This window comes from Schistocerca gregaria, chromosome 3 (genome assembly GCF_023897955.1).
Source record: "Schistocerca gregaria isolate iqSchGreg1 chromosome 3, iqSchGreg1.2, whole genome shotgun sequence".
Lineage (NCBI taxonomy): Eukaryota > Metazoa > Arthropoda > Insecta > Orthoptera > Acrididae > Schistocerca > Schistocerca gregaria.
In genome coordinates, this window is record NC_064922.1 from 432,007,567 (window position 1) to 432,033,035 (window position 25,469).

The 25,469-nt window shown below is 40.4% G+C and overlaps 1 protein-coding gene across 1 annotated transcript in view; it reads left to right on the forward strand.

The window, feature by feature from the left end:
- The window catches only part of LOC126355406 (solute carrier family 22 member 7-like), a 159,835-nt gene that overhangs the window by 44,685 nt on the left and 89,681 nt on the right, over nucleotides 1-25,469 (forward strand). Inside the window, exon 6 of the mRNA XM_050005710.1 lies at nucleotides 15,726-15,947. Coding sequence (XP_049861667.1) covers nucleotides 15,726-15,947 — 222 coding nt within the window. The remainder of the gene's footprint in view (nucleotides 1-15,725; nucleotides 15,948-25,469) is intronic.

Consider the following 25,469-nt stretch of genomic DNA (forward strand, 5'->3'; position numbering starts at 1 on the left):
CACTAGACTGCACATTATGCAATGCACAATAACTCCATTCCATACGTTTGACGTCCAGGCTTATGTTCACAGAGGTGGAACGTACAGTTACGAGCAACGTTCACTTTGGAGAAGATGCCCAAGGCGACCGACCGCCTTGAATTTGCAATCACTTCGCTAGTCGCTTGATCGCACTTTGCTGGACCCAACGCAACACACCTGCAATCACTATTGCTGAAGTGGCATGCAGAGGAGCTGTTAGATCGCATACATCAACGAGTGCAGTAACTGGTTCCTAAAGGTCCCTAGAAGTAAAAATCTAGTGAATTAAGGCCCAGGCAACGTGGAGGCTAGAACATTGGACCTCCATGACCGATATATTTCCTTGGAAATGCTTCATTTAAATAGTTACACACATTAATCCCGAAGTGCGGTGGTGAACTATAGCGCTGAAACCATAGCTGTCGCCGAACAGGAAGTGGAACGTTTTCTTATGGGTCATGCAAAGTGTTGCAAAGAAACGTTTGATGCAGAGGCATATTCAACTTGTCTGACAAAAGGTAAGGGCCGCAAAGAACTCGTCCATTGATTAGAAAAAATTAAAAAAAATATTCAAATGTTTTTGATATCTTAAAGTCATCAGTTCCTAAACTTACACGCTACTAACCTAAATTATCCTAAGAACAAACACACACCCCCATTCCAGAGGGAGGCCTCGAACCTCCTCCGAGACCAGCCATACGGTCCACGACTGTGGCGCCTTAGGCCGCCTGGCTAATCCCGCACGGCCCCTCTATTCTATCCCACAGGCTTATGCCAAGCGTACCTGAATGCCAACTTCATGGATGATATGTCGGTGATGTTCCGACCAAAAACAATTGGCTGTTCGGGGGGTGGGGAGTGGTGTTGTGTTGAAAATACGTTCACGAGTAAGGTAGATTCATCAGTCTGTATCACATTATTTGTGAGCATTATCTTCCACTTGGTGCCAAAGCAATTCACAAAATTGTAGTCGTCGACTTTGGTCTTCTGGTCACTGGTGCTGAGTTAACATGGAATGATGTGAATGCAGTTCTTCATCGTGCAAACAGTTCAATAAGCAATCTTTGAGATGTCTGAGACTGCCTTGCGATATCATGTGTACTTCACCAAGGTGAAAAGTTTCAAGGAACGTTTCCTCTGTTAGTAGAATATGTATTAGTCCTTGTGTAACACGGCCGGAGGACAACTGGTGGGGGACCTTTAAACTGTTCTCCCTTTGACCATGCGCCCTGTCTACCCCACGTACCTGGTACTCCCGTGCAGTCGTGACAGTTTGTAGTATTTGATTTAATGCATTAAAAATTTTGATCTGCACAGCACCGTCACAGACATGAAAGAAAGAGGAAATTCCTACAAAAAATTCATTAACAATATTATAGAAAGGACGTGTGTTAAATGAATAATCACTGCAGCACTAATTCTAGAACCATCACAAACTTTTAAAAAATATACTTTTTATTCATTTAGCATAAGCAAAACAAAAAACTGACAACTTTGTTCGTTAACAGCTTAAAGTGTACCTAACCTTGTTTATTTGAATATCATTCAGTATAATGTAGGGATTAGTCTTTCACAAATGAAATCATAAATATGCTACGTTTCTGGCACAAATTAGAAGTTCCAAATGAAATTATTAAATCCTATTTGGAAGTTTAACTATCCTTCATTAACTTTCTCGGACACATTGTAGTGATAACTACCACTCATCAACGTGTTACTGTTGACGGGAACCATTAGTTTCACACAGTCAATCACGTACCTCAAAGACAGACGACAAAAATCACAATTTACTTCTTTGATTCAAACTTTTCATCTGGTGGTATGACTGTGCAAAATGCTTTAATACACTGAAACTTAGTTGCATCCAGCTGTAGGTGTAAATGTAATTATTATTAGTAATTCATTATTAACTATGATGAAACAATTTATTTTTGCAAACAGAATTCACGAATATCATAGGAGACAATCCACGATTTTCTATATATATCTAACGATTCTGTTTTGCTATTACAGGCAAATGATATTCATACTGTTCTGTAATAAAAGGTTTTTTATATTAACACCTAAACTTTTTCTTTCAGCCTCGTCCTTGTGTGCGCACCCTGTTTTACACTCACCAGACACACAAACACAGACGGATACATTCGCATGGCTCTGAACTGTGTGTGCACTTGATGCTACCATTCACGTGGAATGTCTTATAGTTATGAATCTGACAGCATGTAAGCGGCTGCATTGGCACTGAGTATTTGGTAGCAATAGAACAATAAACAACAATAACTTTGAAGCAGCCATATTTCCCTGAAATCTGTGGAGTACAAACCACTTAATCGTTGGGTAGTATAGGATACTGTTGAAACTTAGTCAAAAGTAAATATATTTACCATTGTGAAACGTAACTAACACAAAAGGTAAACAGGTGTTGAAGGGAGGCAAAAGATGACACAATCAAGAAAACACTATCCTGATATAGAAAAAAAAACAGCAAGGCAAATAGAGAAACAGATTAGCAAATTTTTAATTTATTATGTTTTATTCTTATCATTTACTTGTCTTCGATACTACTGCTTTACACCACCATGGGTCTGCTTTCAGAATTCTTAAATGTTGAAATCGATCGTCTAAGAGGTCCTGAAACTGTTGAAAATATTTCTTTCATTCTCGTTAGTGCAGAGACGTAGGTGACAAAATTAATGAAACAGCGATATAACGCATACAGATTGCGGTAGTATCGCGTACACAAGGTATAAACAGACAGTGCATAGGAGGAGCTGTCATTAGCACTGAGCCGGCCGCTGTAGCCGAGCGGTTCTAGGCGCTTCAGACCGGAACTGCGTTGCTGCTAAGGTCGCAGGTTCGAATCCTGCCTCTGGCATGGATGTGTGTGATGTCCTTAGGTTAGTTTAAGTAGTTCTAAATCTAGGGGACTGATGACCTCAGATGTTAAGTACCATAGTGCTCAAAGCCATGTGAACCATTTGCACTCAGGTGATTCAAGTGAAAAGGTTTCCGACGTGCCTATACACGCAATATGGGAATCAACAGGCTTTGACCGCGGAATAGTAATTGCAGCTAGACACATGAGCCATTCCATTTCGGAAACCTTTAGGGAATGCAATACTCCAAGATTCACAGTGTCAAGAGTGTGACGAGAATACCAAATTTCAGGAAGTACCTCTTGCTTTGGACAACGCTGTGGCTGACGGTCTTCACTTAATGACCGAGATCAGCGGTGTTTACGTTGAGCTGTCAGTGCTAACAAACAAACACTTCATGAAATATTGATATAAATCAATGTGGGACATACGACGAACGTATCCGTTTAAACGTCCCATTTGAAAAATTGTACAAGACTGTGCTTAAACTGACACACACTATTTTTTTTAGCGCAACCCACGCTGACTTTCAATAATTCAATAATCCCTATACCTTTCACAAATCACTTACCTCACAAAAATCTTCGTTATTCGAACTACTGCAATACAGCGAGCGCCACTACTGCCAGCTAAATAAAAGATGCAAACTACGGAAGGCACTAACTACAGATAGGCACAGTTAGCAAATGAAAGATTTTAATAGAGAATAAACAATTTATTTACCTTAATAGTTATACTATATATAGCAGTTCATGACATCCAGTCTTACAAATTTCCAAACCCCGCCATTTCTCTCCCCACATCCACCACTGCTGGCGGCTCACCTCCAACTGCGCAACGCTATGCGCTGTTAACATCCAGCCGCCCAACACTACAATGGCGAGTATTACAACAATGCCAACCAGCCACTGACTGCACACAGCACAGCCAGTGATTTTGCATACAGAGCGCTATGTGGCGTTACCAATAAAAAAACCTAAACGGCCTACTTACATAGCCCCCATGCTCCCCACAAAATATTTTACAAATTGTTTTGGGCAGTGGCCAATACAGATTTGAAAAAAAAATTCATAATTACAATAACAAAGAAATGAAATGCACACACTTATCGATATAATGTTGGTCAAAAGCTAAAATTTTCGCACAGTCCATAAAGACAGTCCTGATCGTTCATCACACTAAAATAGCAGTGTTTTTGGTCAATGTCTGAGCAGTAAATGAAAATGCACACGGAAGTAGTGGATTTCCTTGCAGTCTTGAAGAAGTAGTGTTGTCCTTCCAACGGAAAGACAGTGCTGACTCTTGACATGCTGACAGGCAATGAGCCACAAAAGAGCAAACCCACAGCAGAGTCAGTCGAAGTTTTGAATAATATTGGTAGGTTGGTTATCACAGATCAGACCCACTGTAGTCTTAGTAGAGGTTATGACACTGGCGGGCCACCAGAGTTGCAGACCCACTGCAGTCCTTGTAGAAATAATGGCATTGGTGAGTCATCAAAGGTGTAGACCCACTGTAGTCCTTGTATAGATGGCTAGCAGCCAACTGTTGCGACTGTGCAGGCGCACAATCACCATCGAAGAGTCTTTTGGACAATATAGCAAGTCAATAAACCATCACTTGTTCACTCAAAAAGAATTTGTTTGAAATGTGCTTAGAACCAGCAATGCTGTTATCCAGTCCCTTGCTCAATTATTAACACACGTGTAAACACTATCAGTCCCTACTTCTCACATATTGTCCATATACTATGACCAACAGAAACGTTTGCAGTGAAATGTAACTTACAAGTTACTTAATTTGATGAACTGGCGTCAATTACAATTTTATAACATAAGAATACAATAACAAAGGTAGAAAATACATCATTATAGAACATAACAATACAGAGAACGTTTGTAGTAATAGGGGCTTTACAAAAGAATAGAAATAAACATATACATCAGTGTTACAGGAATTATGACATAAGTACATACATAAAAGTTCAGAATAACTTTTGAAACATCAACTTCACACATGAGCATTAGAACAAAACAGAATAAATAATGTGTAAACATCTCTATGAAGTAAATAACATGTTATTAATGCAAATTATATTTGAGGATAACAGTATTCCTCATCATAGTGAATGTAGCTTGTATTAGAAGAGAAAAAATTCTATGAAACAGTACACAGAGACAGGAAGAAAATAAATACACAAGGGTACACAAACACATTTTTGTTCGTATCCTCTTTCAAAATCCTTTTTTGACCAAACCATTTTTATAGGTTCTCAATGCATTTCATGACAACTCGTTCTCATATATAGTCTCACCCCTCTTAAGCTAACTTAAATCTACTGAGCTCAAATGCTTAACTAAGGGACGAGGCAATGCAGCAGCACAAAACAGTTAATACAAACAGCAATGAAAAAAAAATCCAGTAAGCAAAGCAAGCAGCAATAAATGTAATAACTTATACCTAAACACGACAAACCCACAAGCAGAAAAAATAGTACACTAAAGACAACAACGCAGATAAGGTGAATGTATATTCACATCTTCATGTCTATAGAATGAAAGTGGTGCACCACAAGAAGTTATTCTACCAAAAATTACCAAGTACGTGAAAAGAAAATTCTGTATGCAATCCCTATGCAGGGAAATGTCTTTTTGTGCTCCTTCGTTTTTTTAAAGTACATCATGATGTTATTATTTACTGGATCTGTAGGTATAAAATATTTATATTAGTACATCTATAAAATTTTATTTTAATCAATGCTGCAGTGCAGCTAGAAACTAGATATCGAACAAACTAGAAAGACAATATACGTAAAATGTTTCTCATCATTTCATTAGGCATTTTAGTAAATATCATAAACTAGGAGCTCCACAGTATAATCATATGTTGTCAAGTTTGAGCGTGTCGTATTTGCGATGCTTTCTACAAAGGAATATCAATAGCGAGGATAAAGGACTCTTTTTTTCTGTGCCTCTGAAAGGCACACACTAGTGGCTTGTTTCCAGGTGGCTGTCTCGCAGCTGGGTGCCCACGACGCATTACGTGCAGGTGATCACTAGACTTTCTTACTGAAATATTTACGACACCAGTTTCCGCTACAGTGGCAGTCTCATATAAAAAGTTTCGCAGGTCAAGAATTTGCGTTACACATCTGTAGAAACAAAATCCTATTGATATAACAGTGTCCCAAAAAATTTCGTCGGCATTGTAATACATTCACGCATTTACATACATTTCAAAATTTTTAAAGTACGATTCTTGGTTTCCAACAACCTTTTTCACAAACCAGAGTCCCTAACCACTACTCATTATTCCTTACCTTATTTGTCGACACTTCTTCAATATTTCATCATAACAGATAATTAGCATAATCAAATAACTCATATAGCATCAGCTTATTGGTCATAAACATACCGCAACAGCATAATTCATATCGTCATCATAACATCATAAAACCTCAGCCAAATCTCAAAATCATTGTAGCTTTCTGCAGTAACATCAAAACCTAAAAAATATTCTCTGCTCATTTCAACAATGTCATCTACCTCAAACGTACTTTAAAAATCATGATCCCATACCAAATACATCATTCAAAGCTCTTATAGTATCACAATGGTTCTGAAAAAAGATGAACATTTCACAAAGTACAGACAAAATACAATTTCATAAGTGTGAAGTTATCCAACCGCTTCATTTACGTAAACATCTGTCACTGATGTAGTAAAATAAACATTTGTCTCTCTCAGTTTTAATGATCAGATAGCTGCGTAATTCTGTGTTAGAGAAATATGGTACCGATGTGTTAAGTTGTATAAGCAAATACCATATTAGCTAGGGCTCCTTGTGCTTGCCACACACATGGTACACAAAGTAAGTGTGTACCCTCTGAAGATTAATGTAATTATATCCTCAAGTGTTACAGATTACAGTAATGGAATGAAATGTATCACGGAAAACCTTTGTATCATTGTACTTCAAATATCTTTAAAAATAAATGTTTTAAGTACAAAATTAATCACTCAAATACGTGTGCGTCTTGTAAGATAATCCCTGTGGAAGCTAAGTTCTGCAGAAGTCAATGTACTTAACTCATGATAAACAAAAGTGAAATGCTTAGCGTATGGATATCGTAGTTAATACGCACATTACCGTGATCAAGAAAGTACTATAATGTAACATATTGTTCTGCTACAGAAGAGGCTGTCTCATTGTAGCTATACCACAAAAGTTACTACTAAAACACGTTTTCTTTTCCAGAAGAATTCAGAAAAACAGATACACTGTAAAAACAACAAAGTTATTTGTGTCACACATTAGTAGCGTCGTGATATAATAGTGTAGCTGTCAAAAAACTGAATGCTAAGTCATCCTTAATCCCACAGAAAGTACTTCAAATAAAGAATCTATTTTCAAGTAAACCAAAATCTTTCTTTAAAATCTCATTAGCACTACCAGTATATGTCCTTACTATGTAAGCCTGATAGTCGTTATGTAATCGTGCAACTTATAAGCAACAATGTACAAATACAACACTGTGTCGTCTGTTCACTATAAAAATGCATTCGTAATTTCTGTTTAAATGTGTTCCCTAGGTTCTAGACTGGATATTTAACTTCAAACATGGTTGCATGATAACAGTTTCAAAGTGTGACAACACATACTAGTAACGTGAAGTGCAAAGTCTTATGGCAAAGACAAAGTTAAAAAACAGATTATCTTTCAATAAACGGTTTTACATGTGAAATGTGGTGTAAACCTTTACTCTTCCTAGTACGCAGACTGTCAACTGAAAAGCAATTGTCATGTTTTATACGTCGGTAAGGAATGCTAAAACTTTTCTCAAGGTTAGCGTCTGTGTTATTTTTCTCTGAGCCAGCCGGCGCAGGTGGCTGCCTGCGGTGCGACTCATTGTTTGTTTCTTTGTTGGCGCACGTCGTTATTGGGATTTGAAGACCTAACTTCTACAAATTCACCTTGTCGAGAGGGCCCTACCCTGTTTGAAGCTCGCCAGTTCTGATGGAATTCAGGTCTGTCGTTTTGGCGGTAGTTTACATAGTTTCTTGTTTGTCGGTCATGTGGTGGAGAATTTCTCCTGGAATCGTAACTGCGCGCTGGACCGTTGCATCTAAAGTTATTCTGCCTCCCTTGATAATAATCGATTTTGTTCCCATATTCATGTTTCTATGGTAATCTCTGTCATATTCATTACTACGGAAATGCGATCTTTCTCTGTAACTATTATTACTCTCCCAGTGGTTGTCATACGGGTGGTGTCTGTTTTGGTCACGAATTGTGTTGTGAGAATAGCATTGTCGTGTCCAGTTATTATTTCTTTCGCCGCGGAATTGCGACGGATGTGACCTGTAATTGTTGTGTTACTGTTTTCACGTTCCGCGATTGTTAGTGTCATTTTCCAAATCTTGTAAGAGTCCCTGAAATGCTTCAATGTCTACTAGTTACTACTAAAACGTTTTCTTTTGCAGAAGAATTCAGAAAAACAGATACACTGCAAAAACAACAACGTAAATTGTGTCACACATTAGTACATCTACATCTACTACATCTACATTCATACTCCGCAAGCCACCCAACGGTGTGTGGCGGAGGGCACATTACGTGCCACTGTCATTACCTCCCTTTTCTGTTCCAGTCGCGTATGGTTCGCGGAAAGAACGACTGTCTGAAAACCTCCATGCGCGCTCGAATGTCTCTAATTTTACATTCGTGATCTCCATGGGAGGTATAAGCAGGGGGAAGCAGTATATTCTATACCTCATCCACAAATGCACCCTCTCTAAACTTGGCGAGCGAGCTACACCGCGATGCAGAGCGCCTCTCTTGCAGAGTCCGCAACGCTATCACGGTTACCAAATAACCCTGTGACGGAACGCGCCGCTCTTCTTCGGGTCTTCTGTATCTCCTCCGTCAACCCGATCTGGTACGGATCCCACACTTACGAGCTATACTGAAGTATAGGTCGAACGTGTGTTTTGTAAGCCACCTCCCTTGTTGATGGACTACATTTTCTAAGGACTCTCCCAATGAATCTCAACCTGGTACCCGCCTTACCAACAATTAATTTTATATGATCATTCCATTTCAAATCGTTCCGCACACATACTCCCAGATATTTAACAGAAGTAACTGCTACCAGTGTTTGTTCCGCTATCATATAATCATACAATAAAGGATCCTTCTTTCTATATATTCGCAATACATTACATTCGTCTATCTTAAGGGTCAGTTGCCACTCCCTACAGCAAGTGCCTATCCGCTGCAGAATTTCCTGCATTTCGCTAAAATTTTCTAATGCTGCAACTTCTCTGTATACTACAGCATCATCTGTGAAAAGCCACTTAGAACTTCTGACACTATCTACTAGGACATTTATATATATAGTGAAGCATTGGTCCCATAACACTCCCCTGTGGCACGCCAGAGATTACTTCAACGTCTGTAGACGTCTGTCCATCGATAACAACATGCTGTGTTCTGTTTGCTAAAAACTCTTAAATCCAGCCACACAGCTGTTCTGATATTCCGTAGGCTCTTACTTTGTTGATCACGCGATAGTGCGGAACTGTATCGAACCCCTTCCGGAAGTCTAGGAAAATAGCATCTACGTGGGAGCCTGTATCTAATAATTTCTGGGTCTCATGAACAAATAAAGCGAGTTGGGTCTGACAAGATCGCTGTTTCCGGAATCCATGTTGATTCTTACAGAGTAGATTCTGGGTTTCCAAAAACTACATGATACTCGGGCAAAAAACATGTTCTAAAATTCTACAACAGATCGACGTCAGAGATATTGGTCCATAGTTTTGAGCATCTGCTCGATGACCCTTTTTGAAGACTGGCACTACCTGTGCTCTTTTCCAATCATTTGGAACCTTCCGTTCTTCTAGAGACTTGCGGTACACGTCTGTTAGAAGGGGGATAAGTTCTTTTGCTTACTCTGTGTAGAATCGAATTGGTATTCCGTCAGGTCCAATGGACTTTCCTATGTTGAGTGATTTCAGTTGCTTTTCAATTCCTTGGACACTTTTTTCGATGTAAGCCATTTTTTCGTTTGTGGGACGATTTAGAGAAGGAACTGCAGTGCGGTCTTCCTCAGTGAAACAGCTTTGGAAAAAGGTGTTTAGTATTTCAGCTTTACGCGTGTCATCCTCTGTTTCAAAGCCATCATCATCCTGGAGTATCTGGATATGCTGTTTCGAGCCACTTACTGATTTAACGTAAGACCAGAACTTCCTAGGATTTTCTGTCTAGTCGGTACATAGAATTTTACTTTCGTGATATAATCGTGCAGCTGTCGAAGAAACCGAATGCTAAGTCATTTTTAATCCCACAGAAAGTACTTCAAATAAAGAATCTATTTTCAAGTAAACCAAAATCTTTCTTTAAAATCTCATTAGCACTACCAGTATATGTCCTTACTATGTAAGCCTGATAGTCGTTATGTAATCGTGCAACTAATAAGCAAGAATGTACAAATACAACACTGTGTCGTCTGTTCACTATAAAAATGCATTCGTAATTTCTGTTTGAATGTGTTCCCTAGGTTCTAGACTGGATATTTAACTTCAAACATGGTTGCATGATAACAGTTTCAAAGTGTGGCAACACATACTAGTAACGTGAAGTGCAAAGTCTTATGGCAAAGACAAAGTTAAAAAGCAGATTATCTTTCAGTAAACGGTTTTACATGTGAAATGTGGTGTAAACCTTTACTCTTCCTAGTACGCAGACTGTCAACTGAAAAGCAATTATCATGTTTTATACGTCGGTAAGAAATGCTAAAACTTTTCTCAAGGTTAGCGTCTGTGTTATTTTTCTCTGAGCCAGCCGGCGCAGGTGGCTGCCTGCGGTGCGACTCATTGTTTGTTTCTTTGTTGGCGCACGTCGTTATTGGGATTTGAAGACCTAACTTCTACAAATTCACCTTGTCGAGAGGGCCCTACCCTGTTTGAAGCTCGCCAGTTCTGATGGAATTCAGGTCTGTCGTTTTGGCGGTAGTTTACATAGTTTCTTGTTTGTCGGTCATGTGGTAGAGAATTTCTCCTGGAATCGTAACTGCGCGCTGGACCGTTGCATCTAAAGTTATTCTGCCTCCCTTGATAATAATCGATTTTGTTCCCATATTCATGTTTCTATGGTAATCTCTGTCATATTCATTACTACGGAAATGCGATCTTTCTCTGTAACTATTATTACTCTCCCAGAGGTTGTCATACGGGTGGTGTCTGTTTTGGTCACGATTTGTGTTGTGAGAATAGCCTTGTCGTGTCCAGTTATTATTTCTTTCATCGTGGAATTGCGACGGATGTGACCTGTAAATGTTGTGTTCCTGTTTTCACGTTCCGCGATTGTCACTGTCAATTTACAAATCTTGTAAGAGTCCCTGAATAGCTTCAATGTCGTCTCTGCAACGTCCTGCTAAAATAATCTGTTGTAAATGTTCAGCTAATTTGATTAAGCAAATGCTGATGAGTTCTGAGGGGCTGTATGGGTTTGAAAGATACCGATTCTTATGTAACATGTCTTCGAAATATTTGACAAGACTGGAAAATTCAGATTGTTCGAAATGTTTCATCATTGTGATGCTATGTTTTACTCGGTCTTCTGTAGCTTGAGACCAATATGCTGAGAGGAAGGCATGATAAAATTCTCCTTCACTGTGACAATAGTGAATGACCGATCACATTCTTACAGCTGGTTCATTCTCCAAGTAGCCACACATAAATTCTAATCTGTGCTCTGCTGACCAGTTGGGAGGAAAACAATGAGAGAATTGATGGAGCCACGCTTGTGGATGAATGTCGTTGCCAGAATTATTAAATGTTTTGAATTTACGTGCAGCAATGAACAGCTTATAGTCAAAATCATCATGTCGGCGAGTCGCATGTCGGACATTGTTACATTGTTTCGGCGGTTCCCTCTCAAAATTCGGTGTACCTTGCCCATTTCTTTCATAATTTTCGAAGTGTCCTGTGTTATTATTTTGTGGCTGTTCCGTATTTCTATGTCCCTCTTCCCGTATTGGAGCGCGAGTGTCCTCTGACATACATAATTCTTGTATTACCTGTGTCAGCTGATCTTGTACTTCTCGGATTTCTCTTTGGTGTTGCGTATTAATTTGATTCTGATTTTGTTTGAATTTCCTAATTTGGTCGAACTCTTCTGTGTCATTAAAGATTACCGTTTTGTGTCATTCAGATTATCATCTACCTTCGTAGATAAATTATTTAGCGCATCCGAAAGTTAAACTACTTTCTCTGATAATGAACTGATTTCCTCCATGTGCCTTTCTGAACCAATTTTCAGAGTATCTACTGTGTCCTTTACGTTTTCCTGAGTTTTTGCAAGTTGTTTAACCGAATCGGTAGATGCTACTGAGTCAATTTTAACTTGCAAGGTCTCATGATTTTCATGAACAATAGTTTGCAGTTCTTTTATGGCTGATTCGTGAATCTGTAATGCATTTTCATGCCGCGAAAAAATAGGTTGAAAATGCTCACAAATTTGTGTTTTTACGTTACCACAGACTTTTTGACATTTCGATCCGATTTTATGTGTACTCAGTAGTTAAATCTTCACGTGTTTGTTCAAGCATATGTTCAACTGAGTCTAACTTTTGAAGCTTTTCTTCCATTGTGTCTAACTGTTGCTGTGTTTGTCTCTGGTGTTGTTCCATTGTGTCTAACTTTTGAAGATTTTGTTCCATTGTGTCTAACTTTTGAAGATTTTGTTGTGTTTGTCTCAGATTTTGTTCCATTTGTTGCATTAATTGCAATAATAATGTATTAGTGTCTGGAATCTGTTCCTCCGTGCTTTACTGAAGTGCATTTGCACCGGCAACATTCGTATTTTGTCAAGCAGAAAATGTGTCTTGACTTATCTGAGAAAACGGTGAGGACGCAAAACCTGAATGTACAGTATTTCCTACATTGTGTCCTGTCATTTCGGATTCCTGACGCGAGCTGTTGCCGACCGATCGATCGATAATGCTTCCCTGTTCACTAATTGTTTCACTGCCTACACCATTATTTGCAACCCGCTCCATTTCCCTACGCAGAATTACCAAATTACTACTTCGAACATTAGTTAATTCATTACATGGTGGCGCTAACACACTGCTTTCGTCTTCACTGTCATTTCTCAGTTTACTTTGGAGCCTAGTATTACGTTTATCACACGCCATTATTGTCACAATATTTCACACGATGACACAGAAAAGCACAATTTAAAGAGCAAAAATAAGAGAACACATTAACGTAGCACTGAAAATAATATCTCGTTAATTGCAAGCCCAGTTGTGAAATACTTACTGCAAACCTACATGCATGTCACAACTGTTTTACTGTACAACAATGAAAAACTGCAAGCACAAGGGAGATTCTCTCTACAATTACGCGCTAGCAATAAACAAAAGCTACACTAATTACACAAACTACAAGAAAAATCAGAAGATTCCAGTGAGGTATCCTCGGCTAAGGGTCGACATATGAGACGTCCCGTTAAAACCATTGTACACAACTGTGCTTTAACTGACACACAATATTTTTTTAGCGCAACGCAATCCGACTTTCAATAATCCCTACAAAAGAATGGCCCTGACTAACATTAACCTATACCTTTTACAAATCACTTACCTCGCAAAAATCTTCGTTACTCGAACTACTGCAATACAGCGAGCGCCACTACTGCCAGCTAAATAAAAGATGCAAACTACGAAAGGCAATAACTACAGATAGGCAGAGTTATCAAATGAAAGATTTTAATAGAGAACAAACAATAGTCATAATATATATAGCAGTTCATGACATCCAGTCTTACAAATTTCTAAACTCCGCCATTTCTCTCCCCACATCCACCACTGCTGGCGGCTCACCTCCAACTGCGCAACGCTATGCGCTGTTAACATCCAGCCGCCCAACACTACAATGGCGAGTATTACAACAATGCCAACCAGCCACTGACTGCACACAGAACAGACAGTGATTTTTCATACAGAGCGCTATGTGGCGTTACCAATTAAAAAAACCTAAACACCCTACTTACACCGTTAGGACAGTGTGAGGTCATTTGGCGTTAATGTCGTTGGTTGGACCACAGATGACTGGAAAACCATGACCTGGTCAGATGAGTCCTGATTTCAGTTGGTAAGATGTGGTGGTAGGGGTTGAGTGTGGTGCAGACCCCACGAAGCCATGGACCTATTTCTCAACAAGGCACTGTGCAAGCTGATGGTGGCTCCACAATGATGTGGGCTGTGTTTACAAGGAATGGTCCGGACCCTGATTATGTTTGGCTACTTGGAGACCACTTTTAGCTATTCATTAACTTCATATTCCCAAACAATGATGGCATTTTTATGGATGACAATGCACCATGTCACCGGGCCATAACTATTCGCGATTGATTGGAAGACAATTCTGGAAAATTTTAGCGAACGGCTTGGCCATTCAAATGGTTCGATATGAGTTCCATCGAATATCTGTGGGACATAATCGAGAGATCAGTTCTTGCACAAGATCGTCCATCGGCAACACTTTCGCAGTTGTCCGCAGCTCGTGGTCTCAGGTGGCGTTCTCGTTTCCTGAGCACGGGGTCCCTGGTTCGATTCCCGGCGGGGTCAGAGATTTTCACCCGCCTCGAGATGACTGGGTGTTTGTGTTGTCCTCATCATTTCATCGTCATTCCTGAATAGTGACGAGGTTGGCCTGAGAAGGGTTGGGAATTTTTACGGGCGCCGATAAGCGCGCAGTTGAGCGCCCCACAAACAAAATATTATCATCATCACTTTTGCAGTTATGGATGGATATAGAGGCGGCATGGATCAATATTTCTGCAGGGGACTTCCAACGACTTCTTGAGTCCATGCACCGTCGAACCGCTATAATACCCCTGCAAAAGGAGGTCCGTCACGATATTAGGATGTATCCCACGCTTTTTGTTTCCTCACTGCATGTCTCATGCATATGTAATTATTTAATGTAGCTCCTCCCTTTATTACATCACATTTTATTTTTACTTTGTGTTTTTATTGCTAATGTTGTTTCTTCTCCACCCCTACTTTACTTTAGCTCTTTTGCTGGTATTTTTCTTTCATTCTAGACGCCCCCCCCCCCCCCTCCCCCTCGAGTTTAACCTTCAGCTTACATCTTGAACGACTCGCTGTTGTCTGTCACTTGCGTTGTCTTTTCATAGGTTATGCTAATTAGTTCATTACTTTTTTAGTTCTGATTCTTGGGTTTTAATATTCGTACTGAGTGAGGTGGCGCTGTGTTTCGCACACAGAACTCGGAAGGACGTCGGTTCGAATTCGCACCCGGCCATCCAGATTTAGGTTTCTCGTGATTTCCCTAAATCGCTCCAGGCAAATGTCAAGCTGGTTGCATTAAAAACGGCACAGCTGTTTTCCTTCCCATCCTTTCGTGACCCGAGTCGTTCTCCAGCTCTGACAACTTCGCTGTCGATGGGACTTTTAACGCTAATCTTTCTTTCTCCATTTTGATACTCGTGACAAAATTTCTATTGATTCCTCTGCTGTACTCCTACATAATATTAGTAACAATAATGGTACCAGTATATTCATTTTCTTCCATTAGGCTACTGAGAACTGCTGAGATAAAAACTGAATGATTCATTCAAGTTATTAAAGTGCATGTTTGTCTTAAGAACTTTATTCAAGCTAATTTCCTATCTTATTTCTCACTTGTGAGATGTGGCTGGAGATTACTGATATCGTAAGGGAATGCATAAGCGTTGTTGCAATTTTATGGAAGAGGTGGGCTGTGCAGCCTGATATCTTCTTATGTTTCGTAGGTATTTACCAGAATCTCCCAGATGGCTGCTCGGTAAAGGGCGATCAGAGGAAGCTCTCAAGGTCCTGGAGAGTGTAGCAGCAACAAATGGAAAGCCCCTGCCTTGTGACACGTGGATGAGGCTTGCTTACCTGTCTGAGCAGAGGACTCCACGCATGGACATCAGAAGCATCGTTACGAACAGGAACCTCTTTAAAAACACCGTTTTGTTGGTTGTTAGCAGGTATGGGAATGCAAATCGCTTTTCATATAATTTTTGTAACTCGAACGAAAATGGTGATTTATGACGCTACACAGTGAATATATACTTCTGGATCATCAGATCCGCAGTGAACAAAACAGTTGAAAGACTAATCTCAGCACACTATAGTCACCCTCTGATAACAGAAAACGATGAGCTTTCTTAGTGGTAACATTTGATATTGATACATATTTAATTAATTGCGACTTAAGTGCTTTTTTGTTCTATATAAGGAAGGCTTTTAAAAATTGATCTTATTTGCAGCAGAAAGTTTGTGATTTTTGCTGCTTATAAATGCCTTAGTTACTTTTGTAGTTATTTTCAGCGTCTTCACCCTGAATGCAACACTCAACTGTGAACACATAATTATCCAGTTACCAGTGTGACGCTGTGGGGCAGTCATCACAAACAGCAGTGTAGCTTTCATATCTTTAACCGATTGTTATGTTTTCTTGTCAGTGGCGGATCTACCTTGCCAGAACAGATTGTATGGTCATTTAGGAACAACGTATGATACAGTACTCTTGTTTACAACTTCAAAGTGTAAACATTGAAAACTGAAAGAAAAGTACAAAGGCTTACTAAAAATATCGTAAGTTATCAATAAAACTTACGAAAATAGTACTCAAAGATTAATTACGTACAGTCTTTGACATGAAACCTGGTCTGTGACCAGCTTTCAAGGCGACTGTGTAAGATGAAAGCCTTGCAACAGGAATTGTTTTAAGCAAGGGAGAAGTTTCCGCAAGTTTGAAATATAAGTGATGGGCAACGTTGGAGCCCCTGTCTGAAAGTTTGACCTTTGAGAGGATTTACCAGAGGAAACGCAAACAGGGACATATTGGTGGTGTGTAGAGAAGGCTTAAGATTCCAAATTACCCACAGCAAGATCGAAATTCTGCTCAGCTGGAGTGAATAACGTACGGTTTTATTCCAGGCCACTCCAATTTGGGAATCTCATTACGTCTACCCCATATCCACTAAGTGGAAAGAGTCCCTGAGCAAAATTATTGCTTAAATTTGTAGCCTTTTAGGGAGACAACAGTTTGTACAAGATATCAATTGCACTATGTCTTTAATGAAGCGAAAGTAAGTACAGTTGCACCATGCATTATATATTAGTAGGAAGTTATGTCTATAGTTTTACAGTCATTTAATTTACTGGATATGAAAAGACTGACTTAGCGATGTTGTACAGTTTTGACATTATATAAGAAGTAACTGAATATTTATAAGTTGTATAACATCAAACTATCATGTATTTTAGCACACTTAATAAAAGACTTCATTAATGTAAATCAACGAATAGTCTCGAAAATTGTATATTATGTTGTGTACATGACTAGAAGAGAAGTAATAAAAAGCAGCAGCCAACAATAGGCTAGACAGCTGTGTAGGGGGAGTACATGTTAGATGGGAGGGTTAGATTACTGTTGTTGTTTGGGGATGAGAGAGGACACTCCGTCCAGGGAGTGAATGGATAGAGGGGAGGGTTAGCAAAGACTTTGTGTAAGGACAGTACAGAATAGTTATTGTTACTATTTGTAGTTTGTGAGCGATATACAGTCGCATAGTCGAGATAACTTTGCGAGAGAAGTGAGTGTGGAACATTGACGTCATTGACATTTTTGTGAAGAATTTTGTATTGTGAACTCTTACGTTTTCGCTAGGTGTCTGTGCGAAGATACGTTATAAGAGTAGGAAACCAACTTTTTCGTTATTTAGTGGTGTATTAGTGAAGCGCTGTGTGCATTGCCTGTCAGCTTGCAATGCTGTTTCAACAGTTAATAGAGAAAGGAAATAATTTCATTCGAAATTTTAAGCTACATTCAGGTGTGGCCAGGAATTCGGCACGTGAGCGGTGCTTTGACACGTTCGTTTCTCCCTCTCTCTCGTCTGACTACTCGCTACCCACTTCATCTAACTTTGTTGTCCAAGTGGCAACAGTGGCGGAAATGCATGCGCGTCGCTTGGAAGGCAGAACAGTTACGCCAGTATAAGTGACCGGCTGTCATGCGTCTTGGATTAATGTTATGCTACTATCATGAAATTCGAAAACTTAAGCTGTCCATCATCAAGAGCGGCATTATACTGTTTCTCTCTGCTGTTAAAAGAGCATACATCAATAAAAATAATAAATTAAAATATGGCGGAGTTTGCACCTTTATCAGAAGTTGTTCCTCCCGTAATGTGATTTTGGTTTTAAATGCATCCACCTTGGTCGTTTTAAATCAGATATTAATTGCTTCTAGCGAAAACTTAAGAGTTATAATACTGAGATCGTTGAAGTGTGCAATCTAGTTAACTAAATATGCGAGGTCTCAAATCCATTCCGAATCTTCTAACGTTGTTTCCAGGCTTTCTTTTCAATTCATAAATTGAACAAACTCGTTCCTATTCCGAATCTTCTAAAGTCGTTTTCTGCCTTTCTTTTCCATCCATAAATTGAACAAGCTCGTTCCAGGCACGCCCCTAGACTTAATCAACGTACTCCGCAGTAGTAAATAATGTCTCCAGTTTGTTACCGCAGTTCCTTTGAGAAGCGTTATAACTGGCGATATAAAGACCTATGTGACTTAAGATAATTTTCTGTTCGGGCCACCAGTTTCATGACGTGCTCCATCCCAGCAAATTGAGAACAAAGTGCTGCTTGATGTACGAAACAATGAATTCTGTACGAATCGTTTGTTGGTCTTTATACTGTGTTTTGCAGCAATGCTATAAGCCCATTTTGTGCCCATCGCATCGCAGGCGCTCCATCGGTGGAAACTGAGACCAATCAATTCAGGCCAACGGGTTCAACTGCCTCTTCAGTCGTTTTCAGCTAATCGGTACTTCCCGTTTCGTCTTTCATTGGCACCAGATCTAACAGTTCTTCTGTCACGTGTAAACTATTGTGACTTCACGAACATGCACCGTTAACCCAAAACATTATGACTACTGCCCACCGTGCGGTGTGATGTCGCCTGGTTGCCTTGTTGGAATGTGACACGCTATGGAAAGTACGTAAGTGGATAAAAGATGGATGTGAAATCATTCTAGCGACGCTGTTGCTGTTGTTGTGGTCTTCAGTTCTGAGACTGGTTTGATGCAGCTCTCCATGCTACCCTATCCTGCGCAAGTTGCTTCATCTCCCAGTATCCACTGCAACCTACATCCTTCTGAATCTGCTTAGTGTATTCATCTCTTGGTCTCCCTCTACGATTTTGACCCTCCACGCTGCCCTCAAATGCTAAATTTGAGATCTCTTGATGCCGCAGAACATGTCCTACCAACCGGTCTCTTCTTCTCGTCAAGTTGTGCCACTAATTCCTCTTCTCCCCAGTTCTGTTCAATACCTCCTAATTAGTTATGTGATCTACCCATCTAATCTTTAGCATTCTTCTGTAGCCACACATTTCGAAAGTTTCTATTCTCTTCTTGTCCTAACTATTTATCGTACTTGTTTCATTTCCATACATGGCTACACTCCATACAAATACTTTCAGAAACGCCTTCCTGACACTAAAATCTATACTCGATATTAACAATTTTCTCTTCTTCAGAAACGCTTCCCTTGCCTTTGCCAGTCTACATTTTATATCCTCACTACTTCGACCATCATCAGTTAATTTGCTCTCCAAATAGCAAAACTCCTTTACTACTTTAAGTGTCTCATTTCCTAATCTAATTCTATCAGCATCACCCGATTTAATTCCACTACATTCCACTATTCTCGTCTTGCATTTGTTGATATTCATCTTATATCCTCCTTTCAACACACTGTCCATTCCGTTCAACTGCTCGTCCAAGTCGTTTGCTGTCTCTGATAGAATTACAATGTCATCGGCGAACCTCAAAGTTTTTATTTCTTCTCCATGGATGTTAGTACCTACTTCGAATTTTTCTTTTGTTTCCTTTACTGCTTGCTCAATATACAGATTGAATAACATTGGGGAGAGGCTACAACCCTGTCTCACTCCCTTCGCAACCACTGCTTCCCTTTCATGCCCCTCGACTTTTATAACTGCCATCTGGTTTCTGTAGAAATTGTAAATAGCCTTTCACTCCCTGTATTTTACCCCTGCCACCTTTAGAATTTGGAAGAGAGTCTTCCAGTCAACATTGTCAAAAGCTTTCTCTAAATCTACAAATGCTAGAAATGTAGATTTGCCTCTCCTTAACCTGTCGTAAGGGCAGTATTGCCTCCTGTGTTCCAATATTTCTACGGAATCCAAACTGATCTTCCCCGAAGTTGGCTTGTACCTGTTTTTCCATTCGTCTGTAAAGAATTCGTGTTAGTATTTTGCAGCTGTGACTTAATAAACTGATAGTTCGGTAATTTCCACATCTGTCAACACCTGCTTTCTTTGGGATTGGAATTATTAAATTCTTCTTGAAGTCTGAGGGTACTTCGCCTGTCTCATACATCTTCCTCCCCAGATGGTAGAGTTTTGTCAGGGCTAGCTCTCCCGAGGCCGTCAGTAGTTCTAATGGAATGTTGTCTACTCTTGGGGCCTTGTTTCGGCTCAGCGACGATACGGGCCGCAAATTGGGAAATGTACTGACATACGCGACTTTGATAAAGATGATAATATTATTGCTCCGAGTCTGTGAAAGAGTATCTCGAAAACGGCGTAGCTGGTCGAATGTTCACCTGTTGCTGTAGTGAGTATCCATAAAAATGGTAGAATGACATTGAAGCTACCACCTGGCGATAAATGGATGGACGTCCACAACTCTTCCGTGGGTTTCGGAAGCTAGCCTGCTCTGTAAAGCAGGATAGGTGGCGACCTTGTGGCATCTCTGCCGAAAGAGAACAATGCTGGTGCACGCATAATGGTTTCAGAGTACACCATTCGCCGTACATTGTTGAATAAGGGGCCCTATTTGTTCACGTGTTGGCTCAACGACATCGTCAATTACAACTGGAGTGGCTTCAGGAATGTCGGGAGGATCCTGGATTAATGGAAAATTGCCGCCTCATCGGCTGCACCTCATTTTTGACACACTCGGTCGATGGTTGTCTCCACAAATGCCGTCCCCCATGGGAACGGCCGTTTGAAACGTGCACCCCGCCATGAGACGCAGGCTGGTGGGAGCAATTTTATGCTGTGGGACACATTCTGCTGCTCTCACATGGAACCTATGGTAATAACCGAAGACAAGCTGACAGCTGCTGGCTACCTGCGTCACTTCACGCTTAATGTCTTCGCCGACGGTGTCGTCATCTTTGAGCAAGATAATTGTCCGTGTCTCATAGCCAGAACAGTGCTACAGTATTTTGACGAACATAATAGTGAAATCACGTTGATATATTGGCCACCAAATTCGCCTGACGTGAATCTAGTGTAACCCGTCTGGGTCGCCATCAGGCCCAACGCCGCTCCCACAAATAAGCAACCCGTTGTTTACGGTAATTACACGACTTATTCGTAGAAATATGGTGCCACAACCTCCACAAACCTAACAACAAACTGAAGGATCCGTGATGCGTGGAATCGGTGATGTAATGAGTTCGAGAGATAGCCAAAAAAGCTATTAGGCAGGTGATCATAATGTTTTGGCTCCTCAGTGTAAATCACAAGTTGATTCGTGTTCGTCCAGAGCAATATAGAATGCAATGAATATGCTGGAATTTTCAATTCATCTACATCTACATTTATACTCCGCAAGCCACCCAACGGTGTGTGGCGGAGGGCACTTTACGTGCCACTGTCATTACCTCCCTTTCCTGTTCCAGTCGCGTATGGTTCGCGGGAAGAACGACTGCAGGAAATCCTCCGTGAGCGCTCGAATCTCTCTAATTTTACATTCGGTATCTCCTCGGGAGGTATAAGTAGGGGGAAGCAATATATTCGATACCTCATCCAGAAACGAACAATCTCGAAACCTGGGCAGCAAGCTACATAGCAGCGCAGAGCGCCTCACTTGCAGAGTCTGCCACTTGAGTTTGCTAAAAATCTCCATAACGCTATCACGCTTACCAAATAACCCTGTGACGAAACGCGCAGCTCGTCTTTGGATCTTCTCTATCTCATCTGTCAACCCGACCTGGTACGGATCCCACACTGATGAGCAATACTCAAGTATAGATCAAACAAGTGTTTTGTAGGCCACCTCCTTGTTGATGGGCTACATTTTCTGAGGACTCTCCCAATGAATCTCAATCTGGCACCCGCCTTACTAACAATTAATTTTATATTATCACTCCACTTCAGATCGTTCCGCACGCATACTCCCAGATATATTACAGAAGTAACTGCTACCAGTGTTTGCTCTGCTATCATATAATCATACAATAAGGGATCCTTCTTTCTATGTATTCGCAATATATTACATTTGTCTATGTTAAGGGTCAGTTTCCACTCCCTGCACCAAGTGCCTATCCGCTGCAGATCTTCCTGCAATTCGCTGCAATTTTCTAATGCTGCAATCTTCTCTGTATACTACAGCATCATCCGCGAAAAGCCGGATGGAACTTCCGATTCCATCTACTGCCTGTAGACATCAGATACCACGACAGCTATGTGCCTAGTTCATGTTTGTCGCGAAAGGATAATTTCGGAAAACTTATGTCCTCCATCGGCGTCACGAATTCCACTCTGTAATGAACTCCTCATGGGTAAGAGGTTTATTAGATCTGACTGTTTGGAGTGCTATCTTATAGCTTGGTTTTAATGATGGGCCGCTACAGTTGGTTGCCCGCTAAAAACAAGAAACTTTAGAAATGACTGTAAACCCATTGGATTTCTACGAGCAAGTAGGTACAAATAGAAGCAGCACATACAATGATTTTCGTATGTTACGTTGAGTTTGGCTTGCTGTGTAGCACTGCACTTTTGAAGGTACGCCAACCTGTTTTCTGTTTCGTCGCCAACTAAATCTTTACATCTTGCCCAGGTAGCCGTGCTGTCTAACGCGCTGCTTCCCGAAAGGGAAGGAGTGCCGGTGCCCGGCACGAATCCGCCCGGCGGATTAGTATCGAGGCCCGGTGTACCGGCCAGCATGTGGATGGTTTTTACGGCGGTTTTCCAGCTACCTCGGCGGATGCTGTATAGTTACCCTTATTTTGTCTCAGTTACACTATGTCTGCAATTGCTCCGCAAACAATGTCTCCACATACGCACACACCATAATTACTGTACCATGCAAACATTTGGGGTTACACTTGTCTGGTGTAGGACGTTCCTGGGGAGGGGTTCCGCCGGAAACCGAACTGCACATTAACACTGAATTCGGGGTGGGCGGCGGTGGGGTGGATGGACTGCTGTGGAACGTTTCTCTTATTTCCGTCATTGCTTCTTGAATGAGGAGGCTGAAAAATATGAGCGAAAGACCGCAACTCTGTCTTACAGTCTTTTTAATTTGACCACTTCGTTCATAGTCTTCCAGTCTTACTGTTCCCTCTTGATTCTAGCGGATACTGTATATTACCCGTCTTTCCCTATGGCTTACTCCATTTTGTACTGCTGAATAGTTTTCGTGGATCGACGAATGCTAGGAGCATGTCTTTATATTTCTTCAGTATTGCTTCCATTTTCACGCGCAACGTGCCTCTCTGGTGACGTTACCTTTCCTAAAGCCAATCCGATCGTAATTTTTTTCCATTCTTGTGTATATTATTCTTGTTAGCAGTTGTTAAGCCGATTGTGCGATACTTTACGCACTTATCCCACCTTGTTGTCGTCGGAATTGTGTAGATGATATTTTTCCGAAAGTCTGATTGTACATCGCCAGTCTCATAGATTCTACATAACAATTTGAATAGTTGTCTGGTTGCCACTTCCTCTACTGATTTTAGAAAAATGTGTTCAAATGTGTGTGAATTCCCAATGGACCAAAGCAAAGTTCTGAGGTCATCGGTCTCTAGACTTACACTCTGCCTACTCTAATTTATGCTAAGAACAACACACACACACACACACACACACACACACACACACACACACACACACACACACACACACACACATGCTTGTGTGGGGGGGGGGGGCGCAATCCGCTTGGCGCATTTTAGAAATTTCGATGGAATGTTGCTAATTCTTTCTGCCTAATTTGACCATATATTTTCAAGAGCTCTTTTAAAATCTGATACTCATGTTGGATCTGTTAGTCATTCCTATTGACTACTATTTCTTTCACTAACAAGTCTTCAGACAAGACCACGTACTCATAGAGGCTTTCAATACACTCTTTCCACTGCTCACTCTCCTACTTTGTGGAATTCCCAATCTACTCTTCTCGTTACCACCCTTGCTTTTAATTTCACCGAAGGTTGTTTTGACTCTTCTCTAAATGCTGAAGCAGTCCTCCTGATAATCATTTAATTTTCGATTTCTAAAAACCTTTCTGCAGCCATTTCGCCTTAGGTCCGAAGCATTTGCTATTTATTTCATTCCTAAGCGATTCCTATATTCCCAAGTCAATCTTATATTTCCTTGAACATTATCTGTACTTGTTTCTTTCGCTAATCAATTGAAGTATTTCATCTGTCACCCATGGTTTCCTCGCAGCTACCTTGTTTGTACCTATGTTCGTCTATCCAACATCTGCGATTGCCCTTTTTAGAGATGACCACTCCTCTTCAAATCAGATGCCTATTCTGTTGCTCCCTATCGCATTACTCACATCCTTAGCGAACTTCAAACTATCTTGTCACTCCTCATTACCTCAATATCCCGCTACCTAGCACACTGGTTCTTTCGGACGATTCTCTTGAACTGCAATCTACTCTTCATCATTATTAAATTGTGGTCTGAGTCTATATCTGCACCTGAGAATGCTTTCCCAACTAATAACTCAATCCGTAATCTCTGTCTGAGCATGATGTAATCCAACTGGAACCTTCCCATGTGTCTCGTTTCTTTCCAAGTATACCTCCTCTTCTGATCCTTGAACAGAGTATTCTCTATTACCATCTTCAATTTATTGCAGAACTCAATTTGTCCTTGTTGCCTTACGGTTATTGAAGGGATTTTAACACGGTCATTGCAACCACAAGAACATGCTTGTTTTTGTCAACAAACGCGATTCGTTTTATTTAAATAAATCATCATCCGCGGTCTGTAAGGAAAGATATTAACAATAGAGAAATAGTTCGTTACAAAAGATTCTCATTTTTACTAACGGTATTTCATGCCCCGTTCTTCGCTCACATCGCGAAACGCAGTCAGGTTCCAAGTATTTGGGCTATGCCTTCGTTTGTCAATGTTGTACCTCGTCTGATCCCACACTGCTTTACAGAAATATGCAGTCCTGATGCTAAACACAATACTGTAATGCGCTACTGATGTTTATTTGCATCCTTGTTCCTAAATATGTATTCTGTGATTTGTGTAGTGTTACCAACTTTACCACTAGTTTCCTTGTGTTCTAAAACCATTCTTTACTTTCTGCAGAATGTCACTTGATTTGTTTCACATTTATCCATGTTACTAGTTAGTCCCTTATTTGCATTGCTGTGGTGAGAATATATGCAGACTTTAAAGTGTGGTCATCTATTTGTTTTTCATTTACTCGTGG